This window comes from Seriola lalandi, unplaced genomic scaffold (genome assembly GCF_002814215.2).
Source record: "Seriola lalandi dorsalis isolate HSWRI2012SDOR001 ecotype SW California unplaced genomic scaffold, Sedor1 jcf7180002054931, whole genome shotgun sequence".
NCBI classification, from domain to species: Eukaryota; Metazoa; Chordata; class Actinopteri; order Carangiformes; family Carangidae; genus Seriola; species Seriola lalandi.
The window spans coordinates 182,678-205,224 of record NW_019525483.1 but is presented as its reverse complement, the minus strand read 5'-3'; the positions used below and the strand labels follow the sequence as shown (position 1 = coordinate 205,224).

Sequence of the window (22,547 nt, the reverse complement as noted above, 5' to 3'; positions counted from 1 at the left end):
TCTCTCTCTAAAAAGCAGCAGCTAAGAAACTGAACTAAATGACATGTTCCGTCTGTCTGTTGATCTCCATTCTTGAATCACAACAGCTCCTACACACAACAAGCAGCTTCATTACAATCAGCTGATCGGAGTGTGTGTGTGTGTGTGTGAGTGAGTGAGTGAGTGAGTGAGTGAGTGAGTGAGTGTGTGTGTGTGTGTGTTTGTGTGTGCGCGCCTGTGTTGCAAGCATGGTTGTATGCGGTTATATACATTAAAATGTGGGGGTGCAAATAAAGGTCAGAAGTGTTTTTGCAGAATATTATGATGTCACATTGAAGTTGACCTTTGACCTTTTGGATAGAAAATGTCATCACTTCATTTTATCCTTGTAGACATTTGAGTTTAATTGTTAAACTGAGTGTTCCTGATATATCGCGTTCACAAGAATGTGAGATCACTGTGACCTTGAACTTTGACCACCCAAAATCTAATCACTTCATCTTTGAGTCCAGTCTGAAGTTCTCTCAAGGCGTTACTGAGATATATCGTTCATGAGAATTGGAACAACAGACATACACACGGACGGATGGACAAACACCCTCACACATAATGCCTCAGGCCCTGGCTGTCGCTGGCGTGGAACCATAAAACTATATAGTTAGAGTTAAAAGCTGTACTAGTATTTTTTATATTGACAATGGAGTAAATGGCTGTGTGTGGTGTTAAAGTTGACACATGAAATAAAGAACCTGCAGAGATTTATCATCAACTCTGCAGTTCCCATCAGCATCACAGAGCGTTTGAGCACCTTTCAGCTCGTTGTTTTGGTTTTACTCATCAGCCTGGTTTCCAACAGCAGCGCACAGACGGAGGTGGGGAGTAAAGATTTTTTTTCCTAGGAGCTGGAGCTAAAAGGAGAGTGAATGGAAAAAAATACAATAAATTCCATGTACTTTCTCTTTCACTCCTTTATTGAAAAATACGCAGAAAAAAAAATGTAGCCTTCAAGAATTTAAAATAAACAATACTGTACTAAAATATAAACAATCAGCTTTTTATTGCACAGCTCTTCAGCTTTAGTGCCCTGAGACAAATTTCTGAGACAGAAATGTGGGAATAATAGATATAATGAAATGAAACAACTATTGACATATGAAAAAAGAACAGTGGCATGTAAGCCTTCAAGTATTTAAAAGTAAACAATACTCTGCTAAAATATACAGTCAGTCAACGTTTTATTGCACAGCAGTTCAACTGTGGTTTGGAAAATGCGAAGGCACGGTTTATAAACGGGCTTTTGCAGGTCTATTATCGGGGTCAGCCCTATGTTCCCACATTTCTTAGCACTTTTTTTTCCACAGAAATTTTTGAAAATTAGGGTTAGGGCTGTGGAAATTTAGGGTTAGGGCTGTGGGAATTTAGGGTTAGGATTAGGGCTGTGGGAATATAGTGCAGTGGGAACATAGACACGCTCCCCTATTATCAACCCCTCATCATCCGCCTCTAAGCAAAATATTTCCATACGCGACTCTTCTGGCGTTTTCTTTCGACAAGCCGAGGTGCTGCAGCTGGACCAAGTTGTGTGCCTGAACTTTTCACCATCTTCCATTTGTAATTGCGGCTAGACTGCAGCCTGGTAGTGGACGTTCCTCATCCTGTTCCGAGTCACTCAAATGTTGCCAGTGATGCAGTAATTAGTGTTAATGTTCTTTTACGCGTGTTTTTGGTAGATTACTGTCACTTTTGAGGTAAGAAACTTTTGCACTATGAGATAAGTTGCTCATATAGTTTATGAAAATCCTGCTTGTGCACAATGAGAGCTGATGGGTCTGACGAGCTCTCATTCAACTGCCTCCCTCAACAGGATGTCAATCTTATGTTACTTCCTAAAAGGGTGACTATCAATCTCGTCACGTGTCGGTAATTTCGGTGCCTTCGATAGCTCAAAAAAAAAAAAAAAAGGGTACCGCCTAGTTTTTTTGGCACGTGGCATCGACTTGGTACGAAAAGTATCGGTTCTGGTGACAACACTAACCTTGACATTAAAAAATAAGCACCGACATACAATCTGAGATAATGTGAAATCCAAAGGACCTAAGTATGTTTCTCTGTATTTAATTTTTGTTAATAATAATAATAATAATAATAATAACTTTAGATTTTATAGCGCCTTTCAAGGTACCCAAGGCTGCTTTACAGGAAAGAAACACAAAATTAAAAAAATTAAAAACAAATAAATTAAAAACATTTTGATGTTGTAGGAATCCTGCAAGCTCTTTTATCTATCGAGGCAGATAAGGAAATACCTTTGTTCAGACTGCACAAAAATAGTGTTATAATAACACAATCAACAATCAACATCACTTTCTGAAGGGGCACAAGGGTCGGCTTTACCAGCTGATTTAAATAACTTCATTGGAAATCCGGGGTTATGCTGATGGGCCTAGATAAGTTCAGAGATGTATTCTGCTCTTGCATTATTTACCATATTATTGTGGTGAAGTAATAACTTCTTTATAGCCTGATACTGTACTTGGAGACCTGATTTCCTCCATCTCCGCTCTGCTTTCATACACTCCAACTTACCACCACCATTGATTACAAATATGATTTATTCAAGGCTGCTTTCTTGGTGGAGGCTTAGACCTGACTTTGAGAGTTAAAGCAGTCGGCCAGTTCATTGGTATGATAGTGTTCAGATGGGGGTGGGCTATGATAATTAAAAAGTGTACAGAATATTGACATTGTATTAATATGCAAGAGCCTGAAGAAGAAGACAAGTGGGGTTGGACAGTGTTAATGTTATCTGTTTCACAGGTAAACAGCTAGGGATAGGTATTTGAAGAAATTTACTTATTTGATTATCGGGAAAATTAACGTTCAATTGTCGATTAATTATTAATTGTTTTATATCAAAAATGCCTATGGCAGAAAATACTAAAGAAAGCATATTTTTCCTCAATTAAATCTTAACTATAGTAAGTACGTTTAATTATTTAAACAGAAAAAAAAGATGTGCGGTGCTCATAGTTTGTCATTTAAATATTATGGAAACCATGTCAACCAAATAGTTTAGTGTACCTTCATTTGGTTGCTGAGGGAGGACCGCACTTTCTCCTTGAATTCAATGACTCTGGGCTCATCTCCGTCTCCTTCTCTGCGCATTAGACGGGTGTTGTTGAGGCTGAAGGTGACGGAATAAGTGTTGGATATGGAGACGTCCTTCTCTGCAGACATGACAGTGGTGGCACACTTCAGTCCAGGCTGTGTGTCCTCCATCAGCTGCCAGTGCTCCTCCTTCAGGTCTAGGACCCTGGCATGTTGAAGCTTGGGTTACAGTTTGATCCGACAGCACAACAACAAGTTCATTTGCCAGTCATCGCCAATGTAGTGGCAGGTGATGGTGAGGTAGCTCTCTGCTGTTAAGGCAGTCCAGCAGTCTGTGGTTAGAGCAACCCAGTCAGCTGGGGCTAGCTGTAGCTCTTTGCAGCGACTGTGATAGCGCTGGTGTGTCATGACAGAATGCAATATGCTGGTTCAATTAAATTAATCAGATCTCGAAAACCTCTGCCTTTAACAATACTTATGGTCAGCACATCCGTCTGAGGTGATGGCAGGTTGAGAGGAGGAGGATGATTCCTTAACCACGGTCAGGTGTACTTTGTTTAAGTGGTACATCATTGGGGTTGGTGTTGTGTTGTAGTTGTAGACGGCATTGCAATGTTTACAATGAGCTAAGCTATTTTTTAGCTCAAAATGGTCCCACGCCAAACTTCGCCTCGCTCTCTTCATGTTTACCTGCTTGTTGCAGACCGCGTATCGGCAGTATTCAGTTTTCTCTGTTGAAGATTTTAATTGCGCCCCGGCTGGTTGCTGCCACATAGTGAAATTAATTGCATTGCTTCAAGACACACTACACAACACAACCTTGTTAATGCACACGTTAGATCGATCAGATTCCACGTGATAGAAAAAAATCCTTTACGATCAATTATCGATCGGTTAATCATGCCCACTCCTACTATGGGCTCTATTTTATTGATCCAAACCTCATGGCTGCAAATGCTAGGGCATGTCCATGTCACTTTTGCTACTTTAATGGTGGAAAAAAATGTGTCTCTGCACCAGGTGCTTTGTTTAATAGGATTGTACTTAATCTTGTAATTATTCATGGGAGTGTTTTGGGTGTAACATCCAGTAATCCAATCACAGTGCCAACTCCCTTTCCCTTTAAAAGCCAGGTGCACTTGCACCTTTGTGTATTGCTATTACAACGACGCAGTGTTTCACACAGAGTTAGATTGTATATTGTGACTGACCAGTGAGCGCAGTGCTGGCACGCACATGCAGCAGCTCTGTGCGCACTGCGGGGCAAAGAAGGGCTGAGCCAATCAAAGTGCTGCTCACAGCTCTACAGTGAAGTAACGGCACAAATCACAATGTTAGAAATATTTGATGTGATATGATGAGAAGTGTGAATAAATATTAAGTCATTATGAAACTGTGGAAAAATTTAGGTGATGAATGTGGAACACTGTGGAGCATCTACCAGGTAGCAAGTACGTTTCTCTGCAGAGTCTCATACAAGAGACATCTATGACACATGACAACGTTATATACACAACATGTCACAAAGAAGCTCTGACCTTCTGAGGCTGTACTGTAATGTTCACCTGACTCATCCAAACATGTAAGAGCATCTTCAGCTCACTCTGCTCTGTGCGCCCATGTATGTCGGCACATATTACTCTTGTGACAGTGTGCCCTTAAAATAACAGTGATATACTGCACCACTGACTTCAGACCAGGTTTTTTGCTGCTCATTAATGCAATCATCTACTGTCTCAAGATAGCAATGCACCAACACTGGGCCTGGCAACACCTAATTTTAAGACCAACACGCCCATGGGCGCACAAATAGGCGCAAGTGTATTTGCTATTTAAACAACGTGGGCTGTGGACCAGAAGATGACAATTGCGTCGGTCTGAAACTAACAAAGACACTTGCGTTATGCTTTGTGCCAGGTGTAAGATAGGGCCCCATGTATCTATGGTCAGATACACTAATGTTCATTGTGGGGACTTTTATACCCAGGGTAAAAAACAAGGTATAAGGTATGGCCATGGTTATGCGTTTTCCACAAAAAAAAGTTTAAAAAGTCAGCAGCGTGAGCGTTTGAGGAGCCATCGACATGGATATTAAAATCACCACAAAAAACAATTCTGTCATACTAAAAAACAAGTGCGGATAAGAAGCTGCTGATTGATTTTGGAGGGCGATAAATGAAAGCGATATGATCGGGTGGATACTATCTACTTTAAAGAGGGGAAAATTCATTACATGGTAACTGATGGCATTTGAAACGATTCTCCACCGGAACCACTGTTCCTGGGTTTGCTAAAATAATCATAAGAGGACACAGTTCAACAAGCTTGCATTGATCCTGAGTTTGTAACCAAGAAAAAATAGAAAATTCTAATTCAAATCGATTTGAATGATCCAATATAGATTCATAAAATCCCAAGATAGATCTTCTAATATACAGTATTTACAGTATATACAGTAGCTGTAACCCTGTTACTCTCACGTGACCAGTCTTCTCATGCAACGAGATCTGGTCACGTGAGAGACAAAGAGACACTGAAGGCAGCGGTCTGAAGGCAGATGTTCTTGCATTTTGGATTTAAAAACTATGAAGACAGAGAAGAGCTGGACAAAAGCGAAGCCATGAGCAAGATGTGCAGGAAAAGGCCGATAGAAGAAGAAGTCATCTGTACCCTCGTCTGCACATTACTTCTCTTTCTTGAGATGTGCATCTAAGCTGTTGGTCATGTTAAAAAAACCTGCACTAATACAACTGCTTTGGGTCCATTCTTAATGTAAACATTAATATTTTTAATAATGTACCAGATAAAAGGAAGAATTCATAGCATTGATTCTCAGAGAATGTCCTTATATCAAAGCAAACAAGTGTGTCTGAATAAAAAAAAACCCAATGAAAAGCTTCTAGGTGATGATCAGTGGCGGATAAGGAAGCTGCTACATACATGTCTTGTATGAGGAAGACAAAGTTAGAGTTGGAGCATAACAATCCCATGTATTTTGCCAGCCTAGATGTTACACACACACACACACACACACACACACACAAGTTTTCACTGTAGGGCTGAACTGTTGTAGAGGAGAGCAGCGCTACAACACCAGTACGCTGAGATGGACAAAACACAGTAAAAACGGATCCATTTAAATGGCTGGAGCAGCTCCAGGGAGCAGGACATCTCCAACTGAAACCTTAAAGCCTGTCATCTCTCTAACAACAAAGCCACCTGGCAGGGATGTAATAAATCCCTGAAAACGTAATGCCTAAATTCTTTACAAGGTAGGAAGACCAGGTGACGAGCATTTTTATCCCTTGTCCAACGTCCCACATATTGAGATGTCTAATCTAAAATGGCTGTGAAGAAAGCAGGGAAGGTTGTCACTGTGGGGCTGCGTTTGATGTAAAACTGCTCACATGGGTCAAGTGCAGGTTAACCTGTCACCGTCTTTGCTGCTTACCCTACGCCCAACAGGGAAAACTGTGAGTCACCGCAAAGTCACAAGCTATGGAGGTTTCAGCAGAATGTGATGGAGACTACCACAGAGAAAAAGAAATGCAGCTACAACAAAGATATATGTGGGTGAAACCGGTGGAAGGTGATTCTGAGAGCAACACAGTACATGTGAGTTTCACAAGAAACAAGTGGCTCAAAAAGAGATGTGCTGATGTATGGATGCACTCCTAATGTAACCCAAAGATTTCCACACAGAAAGGCTAACAGCAGGTGAAATAACTAGCATTTAGCACACTGTACAGCTCAGCAGTCGTAACATGTGCCACATTGTCCCACACCAACTTACTCTTTGCCCCACATTTGCTTTGTTGGGATCTGGTCACTCTATTACAGGACTCCAATGATCAGAAATGGGTCATTTGTTTTAATATAAAGGTCCATATAGTCTAAAGGTAGATGTCCATGTGTAGTTTGATTATAAAGCAGGTCTAGGTTCTATATTAATACTGTGAAAGTATCAAAGTGCTCAGTCCACAGAGAAATGCATAAAGCCTGTATTCAGAAACTGAGCCTTAAAACCAGCCACCAGGACTCCTGTAACTTTGTGATGTCACAACAAAGCAGTCGCCACCCCCAAGCCCCGCCCACCTGGACCCACCATCCAACCTTGCAGGATTTGGTTTCTCTGAGTGTTTACGTGAAATGTGCTATATTTTTATTGGATCACTCAGAAAACAGTCAGCCAATCAGAGGAGAGGCTCACCAACCTGTTTTTCTTAAAACCACAAATATATCTATATTTATGATATATCATATATATCTATGGATCAACACTTCAAATAAAACACAGGAGGAGTGTAAAATATGGGACCTTTTTAAAAGGTCCAACCCCAAAATATGAGAGTTAAATATGATTTCTCAACCATGTCACTGACCTCAGTTCAGTTTAATCCATGTTCCCTATCAATAAAGACATTATTTATCTTCTCTGAATGCAAGAGCAGAGAGAAATGTGTAGGTAAAGTTAAGAAGATCAATATTTCCAGGTCAACCAAGTGTCACAGAAAACTTAATTGGTCTTACATGTAACACCAAGACACACAGACTCTGTGTGAAAGATTTATTTTGTGATTTTCCTGCAATATTAGATTTCATCTACAACCTTATATGCAGCACAAAGTGCAGGAGCATCCTGATTTCCTTCCGTCATCTATTCAACACTTTTCATTTTTCACTTTGATTCTTTGTGTGTTTCCTTCCAGGACAAACATGTATCTATATTTGATGCCTCTGTTAGTTCATGTACTGCATCTGCTCTGTTTGATTATTCCACTAACTGAACCCGTGCTTCATGTTTTATTTATGTCAAAGACTGTGTTTTATGTCTCATTTAAAAGTGAATGTAAAAACAGTGTCTGTACCTCTTTGGCCTTCCGGTGCCTGTCCTTGCTGTCTCTGTCCTTGTCCTTGCCCTCGTCTCCAGGGTGGCAGGAGTAGGACACCGTCCTCCAGTCCCGGGGGGAGTTGGTGATGCTGGCCACCTTTGACTCAGTGGCGCTGGTCTCCTCATTGAGTGAGCGGGATGACCTCCTGGTGAGCATGCTCTGCTTCAGAGCTTTCACCCTGAGGCTGTCGCCGTTACTGCCGTCAGAGCAGCACCACTCCCCCTTGGGTCCATTGTCCACTTTGACATTGTGGCCGGTGGTGTGGCACTGGAAAACACGAGGTGAGAGGGAGGCGTCGAGAAGTGGTTGTGGGTGGGGATGTGACTTGTCAGGCGTGGCGTTGCACCCGGGCGCAGTCTCCCTGTGTCGTCCGTTGGCCTCGGGCTCCTGGATCTTCTCGTCCAGCTTGTTGAGCTTGGAGAGCACCTGGGAGATCTCGCTGCGAACCCCCGACAGAGACTCCAGCTTCTTCTCGATCTCACCGATCCTCATCACCAGCTTGCACACGCTCGATTTGAGCTCATCGTCTGTGTTTTCCAGCGAATGGAAGAGGCGGTCCAGTTTGGACTTGGCTAGTTTGACCGTGTTGCGTTCAGGGGAGCTGTCGCCTTCAGACTTCAGCGTTACCTGAGAGAGAGACCCGGTGCTGTTGTAGCATGACGACTGGACGACGCCCAAAGAGTCACTAACGCTCATGTCGTCCAGGAAACGAAAAATGTCACTAATGTCGTCACTAACGATCTCAGAGTCCTCGTCAGAGTGCTTGAAGGCGTGTCTTTCTCTGTCACTGAACTTGGCTGGGTATTCCTTCATCTTCTTCTCAGCCTGCTCTGTTTGAGTCCCGACGCTGGAGGAGCTGTCTCCTCCTTGAAAGGACGGACTGTTCATATTTTTGTCCCTAAACCTTTTGGCCGCCTCCCTTTTGTCCAAACCCACAGGCCCACTCGATATCAGTGCTGCTTCCTTGGTTTTTATTCCGTTAGTTTTCTTTGCAAATCCAGAGGGAGACGCGACGACCTTTTCCTTCGGGCTCTGAAAGTGCTGCTCGTTGTCAGCGCTGATGATGCTGACAGTCCGGTGGTGGTTTTCTTTGAGTGGTTTGCTGTTCAGAAATGACCTCTCAAAGTCCGCAGGGCCCTCTTCTGTGTTGAGACTGAGGCTCTTCACGGGCCACGCCGGCTGCTTCCCCGCTCTGTTAGTGTGCTTCCTGCTGCTGACGCACTCGGACACCGTGGTCGGACCGAAGTATGTCGACGCCTGTAAGTCGTCCAGGCTCTCGTGCTTCACCCTCCGTCTGTCCTGAAGAGGGGAGTTGAGCGTGGGCTCGAAGTAGGGGTTACTGTAAGGCAGTTCAAAGCTGTGGTTGAAGAAGGTGGCGGGCTTGTGCAGCTCCCTCCTGTGGTAGCCTTCTGCAGCCTTAATGCCCTGTTTGCTCTCAGTGGTGATGACCTACGACAGTAACCCAGACAGGGAGTGAAGCCACTTTAATACACAGACACAGATTCAGCAGAAACAGTGTACTGACGAATCAGACAAATGTAGAATTATAAAATATTGCTCAACAGTGGAGCCCTGCAGGGGTTATATATTAGAAACAAAATGCAAATGGATTAGTAAACTGAGCAGAGAAATAAGGAATTGATACAGTGGAAAAAGTATTTAAGTAAGCAGAGTCAAGTCATGTTCATGGGAACAATGAGACTCCAATAAAAGGTCTGACCTTCAGGACTAAAGAGGTGGGGGGTTAGTGTTAAGATAATGCAAGCTGATTTTTATATTCAAAGCAGTAATGAATAACTTGTGTCAGATTATTAGACATGTCCTATCCTGTAGGAGACAAACCATCAGCCAATAAGAGCTGTGTATGAACACTATCACTGTGTAGACACTGTGAGAATCCTACTCGACTGTTAATGTATAATTCATATGTGAGGATAAAATACAGGTTAGGAGATGTGTTTTGAGATGTAACTTATCTTTCAACAATCACGGAGGAATCGTACAATGACCCACAGTCTGTCACTTCCTGGTTTTCTGTGTATTTAGTGCAGCATTTAGAATTAAAATATTTCAGCGTTTTCCCCGTTTCTCTGCTGCGGTGGAAAGTAATCAAGTACATTTATTCAGGAACTGTACTGTAGCGTTTTTGGTTACACTTTAACATGAGTGCATTTCATGGGAAATCTTGTACGTTATACTGCACTCTACTTATCTTCATTTTTTATTTATTTTATTAATGGCTTTAGATGCTAATTAATTTGAAAATGAGGCTTTTACTTACAAAACATACGATAAAGTTATTAACATGTGATGCATTGTTAGATGAACCTAATAGACACATACAGACACACACATACATATAAAGTAGTGAACACTGATCAGCTACAACACTGAAATGCTGCTTACATGTTATATGACATATGATAGCATAATAAGAACTTTAACATTTGATACTTTAAGTACAGTTTCTTGATAACTCGTCTTTTTGAATACAAGACTCTTACATTTAATGGTGAATTTCTACACTGTGAAAATACTAGATTACTATTCCCTGCTTTTATTTAGCTGGTGTGTGAGTTAAATGCTCCATTACATCATATAAAATATTTTTTTACAGAATGATGCAAGTAAGAGCTTTTATTCTGAATGTCAGGTGTACTTCAAACTGTGCTCTAATCTTCCTGAACTGAATGTTCTGTACCATACGTTCCCCCGACAGTCGCCATACCAGACACTGATCACAGCTGAGCCCAGTTTGCTCCGCCTAAATTACACATCCACATATAAATCAGTTAACAATTTAATTTAAAAACTATTTATCACCTGTGAGCATTTTATATTGCATTTAAGTTTATGTTGGTATTTTCAGTAACAGCAGCGATATTTCTATGACTGTAATTCTTGATAAACTGGTGAAACAGATAATGCTGAAAGTCAGCTGTCGGTTAAAACTAATCAATGACTAAACAACTACGTGTTAAATCACATACCAAGCAGAAATATTTGTTGGTTACAGTTTTGTAAACATGCTTTACAAAGGACTTTCAGTTTTTTGTTTTTGTAAATTGAATGTTTTTTGAGGGTTTGGGGAATTTTCATACATTAAAATAACTGAATATAGGGGCGTCAAGTGGCGCTGGTTCGAATCCCGCATCACTTTAAAAAATAAATAAATGACTGAATATAAGAAAAAATAACTTGTGCACTTTTGATATAACACACTTAATTTATTCTCTGTAGACTCAATTTTTGTTTCTTTTCAACATCTGCTAATGAAAATCCTTTTTTCCACTCATCTCTTTATGTCTCCTGAACCATGGCAGCAGCAGAGTTACATTAACACTGAATCAAACTAGCCCTCTCTCTCTCTCTTACATCTTTCAACAGCATCATATAAAACCAAACCTGTGGTGAGAAGGCCACAAAGTTGTGAAAGTCCTCCTTGAAGATGTTCCTCTTCTGGATGCAGGAGTGAACAGAGAAGGGCTCCGGATGGCCGAGGTGCTGCAGGGACTCCTGGTCGGTGGTGGACTCGCTGTCGATGTCCATGGGAAAGTAGGTGCTCTGCATTTCACAGGGTGGAGAGGGCGGACTGCTGCTGGAGTACTGGGGCAGATGGTGCAGTTTGTCCAGAGAGGCTGCTCTACATTTCAGGTCTTTGCCGACTCCCAGAAGGAAGTTGGGGTCTGAGGTGGGAATAAACTGCTCGCAGTTTTTGCACTCAGACAGTTTAGGACAGGGAGGGGTATTCTGAGCTACAGGGTGCTGCTGGGGGCGGTGGTGATGATGGTGGTGGTGGTGGTGGTGGTGGTGCCCATCCCTGGGGTGATCCCTGCGCTCGTAACCGACCCCTCTGTCACAGTCCTGATACTTATAGGCTTCGCTGTCAGACCTGCACTGGTCCACAGACCTGTTCTTGTGGATCTTGGCTCTGTGCACCACGGGGAGCTTGTCTTTGGCCGTGCCTCCGTTCATCTGGATCAAGTTGAACATGGTGACGATGTCCGCCGCCACCATCAGCTTCTTGGATTCCGGGTCCTCCATGGAGCTGCGCATCTTGTCCTTGAAGAGCGTGGCCGGGAACGCGGGGTCCAGGCAGGCCGTGTAGAAGAGCAGGCTGCGCAGCTTGGCCAGGTGCACCAGGTCAAAGCGAGCACACAGGGACTTACACAGGTCCTGGTAGGACATGGTGTTGTGCTTGGTGTCCAGCTCCTCCAGGATCCGGACCAGGAACTGAGAGTACTCTGGGAGGGGGTCCATGGCTGCTGGGTGGCAGGAACAGGCCTACAGAGAAGGTCCTAAAGCAGGAGAAGCTTGGCACCTGGAAACAACACAGTTAAAAGATTCATGCAGAGTTAATCTGTTGTTGTTTTTTCTTATCCCTGACAGGACACAAAGAAAACATCACAACATCAGAGATTCTCACTAACAAACAGCAGGAGGAATCTGTCCTCAGTACAGACACAGTCACAATGTCATGTACTGTGCTGGTTTCATTACACACAGTCACCAGGTCTGTGATCCACATAAAAAAAACCCTTCTAGCGGAAATTTTCTCCTGCTCCTCACAAGCAGAGCATCTGACACCGACTCCACCTGCATTCCAACAGTAGCGGCAGCTGCACAGCCTCCAACAGAGCGGGGTGCGTACATTGGGACGATATCAGTCTCATTTCAGCTGTGTCTGCATACCGACACTCACCCTGAGTTGTTGGGAACAGAGTGGAGAATCATCTGATCAGCCCGGCGCAGAACGGCAGAGATCCAGCAGAGTGATCCAACATCATCTGGCACTGAATCCGCAGCGCGCAGCCTTCACGCGGCTGCATCCGCGAGGGTTTCACTGAGATCAACTTTAACCCATCAGTCAGTCGAAATCAGAAAAAAAAAAAAAAAAAAAAAAAGCGGCGAGCAAAAACGAGAACGCACAGTGCATCCTCACGTGCACGCGCACAGGTGAATGCTGATGAGATGTGACCGGTTGGCTCTGATGTTAAACGTGGATCCACGCGCCGTCTCCACTGCCCGCCGTGCCCCCCTCTCTGCCTCCTGCACACCTGCCTCCGCCGCGCTGCTGTGCCGCTGTGCTGGAGGAGCTGTCCGGGAACTGAAACTGCATTCTGTGCTGAAAAGAGTCATCTCAAAAAAGATTAGACACTTACACTACCGGTTTACGCTTTCAAAATAAGAGCTCTGGAGAGGCGTTCCTGAGAAAAGTAAAGAATTTTTTTTTCATATTTTGTAAGAAAATACAATAATGCCGCAGTGAACACATGTTCAGTTACAAATAAAATACTGCTTTCAAACTGTGACTTGAGTAAAAGTACAAATGTCAGTAAAATGCTACTCATTTTACTACAGAAGGGCTTTTGTCAGAATTCATTATTATAATCAGTCCGATGGAATTGAATTTTTGTTTCTGGTTCAGTATCAAGTAAACAACATTTCAGTGTTGTGTTTGGTTGACATTGAGCTCATTTGTACTATTATATATATATTATTTGGTAATGTAGTCTAACAATGCATCAAGTATACTGTGTGAGATTAATCTGTAGCTGAGTAACTGTAGTACAATTATAATATAGATATGATAGTAGTTACTTTCGTAAGTAGTAAGAAATCCAATATTTGCCTCATACATTAAGTGTGGTAGAAGTATAAAACAGAAGCACCTTAATTGTATATGTGTGTATATCACACTGTATTTATTCTAGGTACTAGAAGTAGGCTGTAATTACAGTTAGGCCTTTTATATTGTATCATACTGGTGAGACTACTATAACACAAGGCTTTAGTAGAAATGAGTAAACAAATGTGGGTTTTTTGCAGTAAACCTGACTTTCCTGGCCAATGAAAAACAGCCATGTAACACAGCAGTTAACAGCATCTCAAAACACTGAGCAAATATCTGGACAGCTGTCAAATACATTAAACATTCATCTACATTTCTATAAATCTACATTTCTAAATTCGTTATAATATTGTGAAATGAATGAATGAAAAAAAGAAAAGATGGGTGAAATACATAAATGTGTCCAGTATGAGATTACCAAGAAATTCTAAAGTTATAGTACATACTGTGTTTATAGGCATGGATGCAGGACACACAAGAGAGAATTTAGGAGTAAGCAAAAATAAATTACATGTCTCTCTCATTGTCTCTTCACAGCAGTGAGCACCGTAATGATTGCACGGGTTATAGCCTTCTGGTAGCCAACATATTTGTTAGATTGTACATTCCAATGCTCATTCACCGTTTATGCATTTGAGGCTTGTGCTTTTATTGTGAAGGCAACGCGTCTTACTTCCAGTCACAGCCTAGTTGAATCTTTGTAATCGATGCAGTTCTTTGTTTCTACTTAGAATGACGTAACTACACCTAAAGCTCGACATTAGAAACATAAACTTACACTGTGATATTTAACATGATGATATGATTCTGTCGCATCTTTCTGTTCATGCATGAGGTGACACTGTGACAATCTATGGACATTCACCTGCTAGTTGTGAACTGTTGAAGTCTTAGAAACTAAAGAGTGATTTAATATTCCTGATGTTTTGTCTCCAAGGAGAAAATTGTCCCAGAACTTCCATTCAAATACTAAATATATAAACAAGTAAGCTACCCATGGCCGCCCCAATCAAATCCAGTCACTGATGCTGCCTTCAGAGTGACTTCTAGGTCTGCACTCTCTACTTGAGCTCAATCATACAGACTTATGCTCAGGCTTATACTCCTCGTCTGTCATCACCATCCCTGCACACAAGACAGTCTCAGTCCAGACTGTTCTGGTCTGTGGTTCTCTGATGGTGGAACGAGATACTGAATGTTATCAGAGCAGGAGCGTCCCTCTCTATCTTCATGAAGATCTTTGAAGACTCATCTCCTAACACCTCTAACACCCTGACAGGCCTGACCAGCACATATTAAACAGAAGAAGTACTTAGTGCTTACGCCAAGGTCTGCTACTGCTCTGAAGATTTAGTGATGTCCCTCACTTGTAAGTCGCCTCGGATAAAAGCATCTGCCAAATGAGTAAATATACACTGAAAAAAATATAAATTCAATGATTGTGTTTTTGCTCCCATTTTTCATGAGTTGAAATAAAATTTCTAAAACTTTTTCTAAGAACATGAAATGCGTCTTTCTCTCAAACGTTGCTCAAAAATGTGTTTAAATCTGTTGGTGATCATTTCTCCTTTGCCATGATCATCCATCCACATGACAGGTGTGACATGACATATCAAGATGCTGATTACACAGCATGACTTCTGCACAGGTGTGGTTCAGGCTGGTCACAATAAAAGACACCAGAGGTGAGGGAGGGAGGAGAGCGGAGATATGGATGCATGAACGTGGCACGCTGCAATGGAGTAACACAAAACAACTTTTGCTGTGACTGCAACAGGTAGTGAATGATAACCTTCATCCCCGAAGCATTTTGGTTTAGTTTCTGTCTGCATCTGCTTGTTGATCTAAATACGTCGTAACTCGCCTCAGCTCAGTGCACAGTTTTTAAAATGAGAAACAGGTTTTGTAACCAAATAATGATTCAATGGCTCCCACGGATTAAAACTGAAATACGTAGGTGACAACCACACAATGCAAATGCATCTCTATCAAAAATGTGTTGTGCTACAGACTTTCTTTCTACCATTCATTGAATGCTCCTTCTGAAGAAACAAATTAATATCAGTGAGTTGTATTCAATCTACCCTGGAGTTGTTCATTTCCCGGCTGACTAAGCAGCCTTTAATTGGACTGAAGGGAAGAGTCAGGGGCCTGCCTGTCCCGAGGAGGTGACGGTCTAAATCGACTGAGAAGAGCCCAAGTCTCACCGGGTTTAGAACTGTCCGAACACACACACACACACACACACACACACACACACACATTTTCTGTAATTGGAAAAATCCACTAAAATAATTTTTTTTTTTTCTTTTAAATCAACAAAGACTGGAGAAAAAATGTGGCGTCTTAATGTACCCCTGGAAATAATGTATTTCTGTGACAATATTAGCCTAAGGAAGCTAAATTAACCCAGAGACATCATACAGACAGGTAGCTCACTGATTGGACTGTTTTAGCATCTGTCATCCTGCATCATCAGGACCGGTGTGCAGAAGTCTGACAGCAGGTCATGCCATCTGTAAATAAATAAATCATGAGGATGACAGGAAACAATACAGTCATCACCCCTCTCATTGATCTATCCATTCATCTACTATGGTATTACAGAAATGATTATGGGCGTCCTTTTTGGACTACAGCCTATGACAGATAGCATACCTGCTAATAATATACTAGCAGTGTGTGACAATGTCCTCGCAGAGCTCAGGTACATGGTGAACTGTTCATGGCTGTACTGAGTGGTGTTCCAGTTCACACTTTAAAAGAACTAGTTCAAAGTTCAGTTCATACAGATGAAAATGAACTAGTTCACGTTCATTTGTTCCATTTTTTTTTTTAAATAAATAAAGGCCAATATTTTTTCTCAAGCTCCTTCTACCCATCCATCACCAGCCCCAAATCACTGCCACTCCAAAACTAAATGAACTATTTTATAGCACTGAAGAATCACAGACATGAGTCGCATTCTGTATATAAATAAGATCTGTCTGAGTCTTCACTTGTTTGTTCATAAAACTGCTTCAAGTGCTCAAACAAACTGGCTTCAGCAGTAGCAGATCATCATTCATCATTTGTAAACTGATTCATTCATTTCAGCGTTCATGAACGTTTGATACCATGAGGTGAGCTTGATGAGAGGGATCTGAATGAGGAGCCATGTTCTACATCAAAGCTCCACTGTGATGCCCAAACACAGCGGTCAGATCCAGCCATTGAGGACAATATCTCCTCAGAAGCGCCCATCATCCTGTGTAGCATTAGTTCACCATCCCCTGCACTGTCACACACCCTTCACACCTCTAATGTGTGGACATTTGTTTAATTTCCTGTTTTATTTTGCAATTACTTCCTTTGTGTGTCTTTTGGTTACTTTACTTCCTGTCTTTGTCCTGTTTCCATCCTTGTACATTTTCTGCCCCGCCCTAATGTGTTTCACCTGTGTGCTATTACACTTGTGTATTAAGTCTCTCGCCCAATCCCAGTGCATCTCCATAAAGCTTGTCAGCAGAAGGAAGCATGAAGTGCTCTAAAAATTTCCTGATAGACGGCTGCGTTGACTTTGGACTTGATAAAACACAGAAGACCAACTCCAGCAGATGACATGGCTCCCCAAATCATCACTGATGTGGAAAATTCACACTGGACTTCAAGCAACTTGGATTCTGTTCCTCTCCATTCTTCCTCCAGACTCTGGGACCTTGATTTCCAAATGAAATGCAAAATTTACTTTCACCTGAAAAGAAGACTTTGGACCACGGAGCAACAGTCCAGTCCTTTTTCTCCTCAGCCCAGGTAAGATGCTTCTGACGTTGTCTCTGGCTCAGGATTGGCTTGACATGAGGAATGGGACAGTTGTAGCCCGTGTCCTGGATACGTCTGTGCGTGGTGGCTCTCGATGACTCCAGCCTCAGTCCACTCCTTGTGAATCTCCCCCAAATTCTTGAATGGCCTTTGCTTCACAATCCTCTCAAGGCTGCGGTTATCCCTGTCGCTTGTGCACCTTTTTCTACCACATTTTTTCCTTCCACTCAACTTTCTATTAATATGCTTGGATACAGCACTCTGTGAACAGCCAGCTTCTTTAGCAATGACCTTTTGTGGCTCACCCTCCTTGTGGAGGGTGTCAATGACTGTCTCCTGGACAACTGTTAAGTCATCAGTGTGCCCCATGATCGTGTAGTCTACTGAACCAGACTGAGAGACCATTTACAGGCTCAGGAAACCTTTGCAGGTGTTTTGAGTTAATTAGCTGATTAGACTGTGACACCGTAAATCTACAATATTGAACTTTTTCACAATATTCTAATTTTCTGAGATACTGAATTTTGGGTTTTCATTAGCTGTAAGCCATAATCATCAAAATTAAAAGAAATAAAGGCTTGAAATATTTCACTCTGTGTGTAATGAATCTATGTGAGTTTCACTTTTTGAAATGAATTACTGAAATTAACTTTTCCATGATATTCTAATTTACTGAGATGCACCTGTATATCACGTTACCTTGATGATGCCAAAACATTTGCATTCAATTGTTGGTTTAATATAAATAATAATGTTGGATCAGATCTGATCCAGTTTGGATATTTGGACTTCATCATGTCATCATAGAACAAATAGCTGCACAGTTCAGACTTTGAATCACAGTGAGCTCTGTGTTTATTCTGTCATACACTGTCTGTTTGCTTGTAATGCTAACATTAGGGTTCGTTCCTTTCATGCTTGTTTAACTGTTCTTCTTCTATCTTATTATTTCTTGCATTTTATGGTCATTTGGCCGGACTTATGGAAAGTGTCAAAGGGCTCAAATGTCTTTAGAGAGCCCTCATGCTCTGGATGGTTTGACGGTGGGACAGAACTAAGCCGTCACGAACTCACCGGGAACACGCCTCCAAGTCTGAGTCTCTGAGGGAGGACACTGGGACTGGGCCTCTGTCTTCCCCTTTGTTTCTGTCAGGTCGTCCTGCTTTTCTCTGTTGTACTTCAGTTTGGATTTTTGATGTTTCCTTGTGTCCCTTACTCCTGTGTTGCTTGCGTTTCTGGATTTGGACTGTTTTTTTTTTGTTTTTTTTTTTTTGTCCATGTGTTTTTTAGTTTCCACCAGTTTTGCCTTCTATGTTTGGACTTTTGGAATTTTTGTTTGTCAAGCCTGTAAGTTGTGGACAGATCTTCATCAGTAAAGTATTTCCACTCCACCTTTATGTTTATCTGCATTTGGGTCCAGTTAACATAAATCCTGACAGGTTACCTTTTGAAACAATAAAGAAGTTATCATGTTCATTTCAGATGTTTGTTGTGTTAATGTAGTGAGTACTTTACACAGAACTCTGGGTCTCTGGACTAGTTGCTGGAGATGAGGTGATGGCTGACTGTGGTTTCTCTGGTTTCACAGTTGGAGACTTGATGGAGGAGCGTAAGGTGGAGGTCATTCCAGCATTCACACATAAGGGATGCCATCTGACCAGAGAGGAGGTCACACACACACACACACACACACACACACACACACATACACACACACACACACACACACACACACAGTGCATTGCTCATGCCCACATTCATGTTAAATGAGCAACAAGGGGCCAAAAGGTTCTTTTTCCAGTGACAATTAGCTTATAGTCCCAGGAACTGATAAAGATGTGTGCTGGTGTGAAGTGAAGAAGTGGGTTTATTCCAAGTGAGAAGACGTTCATGGTAATATTGCACACATGCACTGCAGTTCATTTAACACGACAACCACCACTTTTCCACATTTGCATTTAAAGTTTCAAACACTACTTCATAACACTCAACAGGTTAGAACCATATGGAAATTCATGTATTTCCTCAATGTGAAAACACTTCAGAAAAAGTATTTAACCCATTGTTGAACACTGGAACGGGGACTCTTGAAACCCAGACAAATGAAATTTGATTTACTCCGGTGTTACTTGGTGTTTTGTGCACCACACTTGACACGTGTTTTCTGCTTCATGTATCTTCTAAAGATTCAGGTACAGCTTCATCTTTTTTCACAATAAAAGGAAGCGCGTGTGAAAAATAAAGGTTCTGGAGGTGTTGGATTTACTTTGTCAAATGAAATGTCCAGTTTCAGACGCTTAGTTAGATAACCTGATAAGCAGCTGGCAGTTCTGCAGTCCCAGACACCTCATTGTCAGCTGGGTCTGGAAGAAGAGATGTAAAATGGAAAAAGGTTACAATCTTTAAATAGAGGTTGACAAGTATTTATCATATTAGTTCAAATTCATAAGTGACAGAGGTGATGTCCACTTTACCCACTGAGAAGTATGAGACTGTCCGTCACTCAACATGTGACATCACCATTTGGCCAACTAAGAAATGCTGAGCCTGTATGAGCAGCACGGTTTTGTCCTCATTGTCTTTACTATATTAAATTACAGTAGTGAGAGTGAAGATTGGGTATAAGTGTTCATTCAAGATTTTTTGTGGGTTAGCAGTTCTTTTGAGGAAGTCGGCAACAATTTCCTTGTATCGTGCAGCAATGATGAACTTTATACCTGGTTCACTTCAGTACCATATATATATATATATATATATATATATAGTCTGTGTATAGCATGATGTTTGATATGTGTTAGTACATATAAATTAGTATTAGCATTAGTATTATATATATAAAGTATAGTATTAGTATTAGTTTGTAAAAGCTGGAATTGGATCCACTGAAGAACATTTCACCCATTTCTCATTCACTTAAAATATATACACTTTATATATCTGGTAATATATAATATACATATATATATATATATATACATATCTTTATGTATGTACACTGAGTGTGTACCTGTGTTTTTGCTCCACTCTTCAGTATGGAGCATATAGAGGTATTGTAATGGCACCCACAGACAGGACGTTAAACATGCCAGATGGATTCTCAGTCTCCTGTTGTGCTGAGTCAATGCCAACAAATACAGATTCACACAGAGATGCAGAGACTTAAGTTAATGCACCATCCCATACACAACTGCTTATTGAAATCCTCCTGTTTTAACATTGGGAGTGTTTTATGTTCTGATATGGTTAGAATTGAATAACCAGCAGTAGCTTAGACAAACAGACAGACAGAGAGAGAGAATGCTGTTGGAAGTCACTGACATGAGTAAAGACACAATCGTGTTGGTAACTGCCAGCCTGCCTCAGGCTGCTGACCAGCTCTCCATCAGCCTGATGAACAGCACTCCTCAGTTCTCTCTGCACAGGAGGCGTGACACCTCACAAATTCTCCCTCATGTGTTGTTCACACACACACACAAACACACACTCACACACACACAAACATAGAGAGAGTTGTGTCTCCATGGCTTCAGAGGACGTTACATTGTCTTACATTCATTACCTGGAGAGAACCTAAACCTAATCCTCAAAACATGTCTTCATCTTAATATTTAATGATTTATATTATGAGGACATAAATAAAGACAAGTCCCCATAATGGGACTGTGTTAACAAATTGAGGTCCCCATAATATGAGTAATACCTGGACCACACACACACACATGCGCACATATACACTCATAGTCTCTAATTATGTCCCTGTCTCACAGGGACATTGATGGATAGGAAGGTGTGGCACTCACCATAACTTACAACAAAGGCTCCCTGTCAGATGTTTTGTTACAAGGCTTCTCCCAGATCCTGAACATCATTTTCCTTTTCACACCACACGCTGAATATAGATCGCTCGGAGAATGCACAAGTGAAAGAGTGGGTGTACAAGAGAGGCAAAAACCAGGAAAACAAAAGAAACATTTTTTTGTTCTCTTTAATTCATTGTGGTGACTTATCATATCAAAAATGTCCATCCATCCATTCAGTTTACACTGTTTAACCGGGATCACATCACAGTGGAAGCAGACTAAGCGAAGTGGCCCGTCCTGCTCCCCAACTACATCCTCTCACCACAGTGTCCCCCAATCACAGAGCAGAGTTCCATATTTTCCAGAATCATGCAATTATAGTATGCAAAGGGAGGCTGATGACGTGCCAGCAAAATTCAGTTTCAAAATTCAAATGGCTTGGCACACCTCTGGAACAACCTTCAAGAAGTACAACTGGCAGAGTTTCCACCTGTGAACCTTTCTAAGCCTGTACAGCGATTGGAGGAATTCAAAAAAATGAAGTTCTCCCAAACACAGCTCAAACTGAAACTTTGCAGGTAATATTAGCAACAGTCCAATCAATATTTAGGCTGAAAACAGAAATAGATAAATAATTAAATGAGAGCAGCTAAATAGTGAGTCTGTACATTAAAACACCATATAGGGGATGTCTGAGGCAGCTGATTGGCTCGAAGAGAGTTTTAGCATCAGATGATAACATCAGATTCTATGTTCAGCTTGCCCCTGTGGTTATGGTTTTATTGCAGACCTCGATTGTGCTCATATTCATTCATTTGCTCATTCATTCATTTATTCATTCATCTTTATTTATACTGGTTGACCAACGAGAGCAGCTCTTTGATGTGGGCACTCTGTGAACCTGAAGAATATGGGGCAAAACATATGATTAAAATCTCTTCTCATGCAGCGGATGATATTACTGATGTAGTGGACTCAGTTTTAAAACCAGGTGATTACAGATTATGCTGCAGTTGATCCTAACTAACAGGAGCAAAACATTTAGGCCAGTATACTGCCACTGTACCTGCCTCCTAAGTCCTACCATGTGAACATCAATGATGGTTTACACTTGGTGACTCTGACTCTGACCATCCTGTCATTAAAACTTTAAATGACACTCATATTACCTTCACTCATACACATACTTAGGAATTTGGCTCAACAAAAGATCATCATTCAAGGTTTATATTCAACTCTTGGTTATGATGCCGGTCTTCCTCCAGCCGTACAACTACTGTGCAGTCATCCCTCATGTCTGTTGTCGACTATGGCGACATTCTGTATTGTCATGCT

At 41.6% G+C, this 22,547-nt stretch overlaps 1 protein-coding gene across 1 annotated transcript in view; it reads right to left on the bottom strand.

Moving 5' to 3' along the window:
• Positions 1 to 13,247, bottom strand: part of minar1 (membrane integral NOTCH2 associated receptor 1) — a 47,719-nt gene extending 34,472 nt beyond the window's left edge. The window contains exons 1-3 of the mRNA XM_023393243.2: positions 12,682 to 13,247; positions 11,385 to 12,300; positions 7,956 to 9,428 (exon numbers count right to left, since the gene is read on the bottom strand). Coding sequence (XP_023249011.1) covers positions 7,956 to 9,428; positions 11,385 to 12,239 — 2,328 coding nt within the window. The 5' untranslated portion in view covers positions 12,240 to 12,300; positions 12,682 to 13,247. The remainder of the gene's footprint in view (positions 1 to 7,955; positions 9,429 to 11,384; positions 12,301 to 12,681) is intronic.
• Positions 13,248 to 22,547: the final 9,300 nt, after the last annotated feature.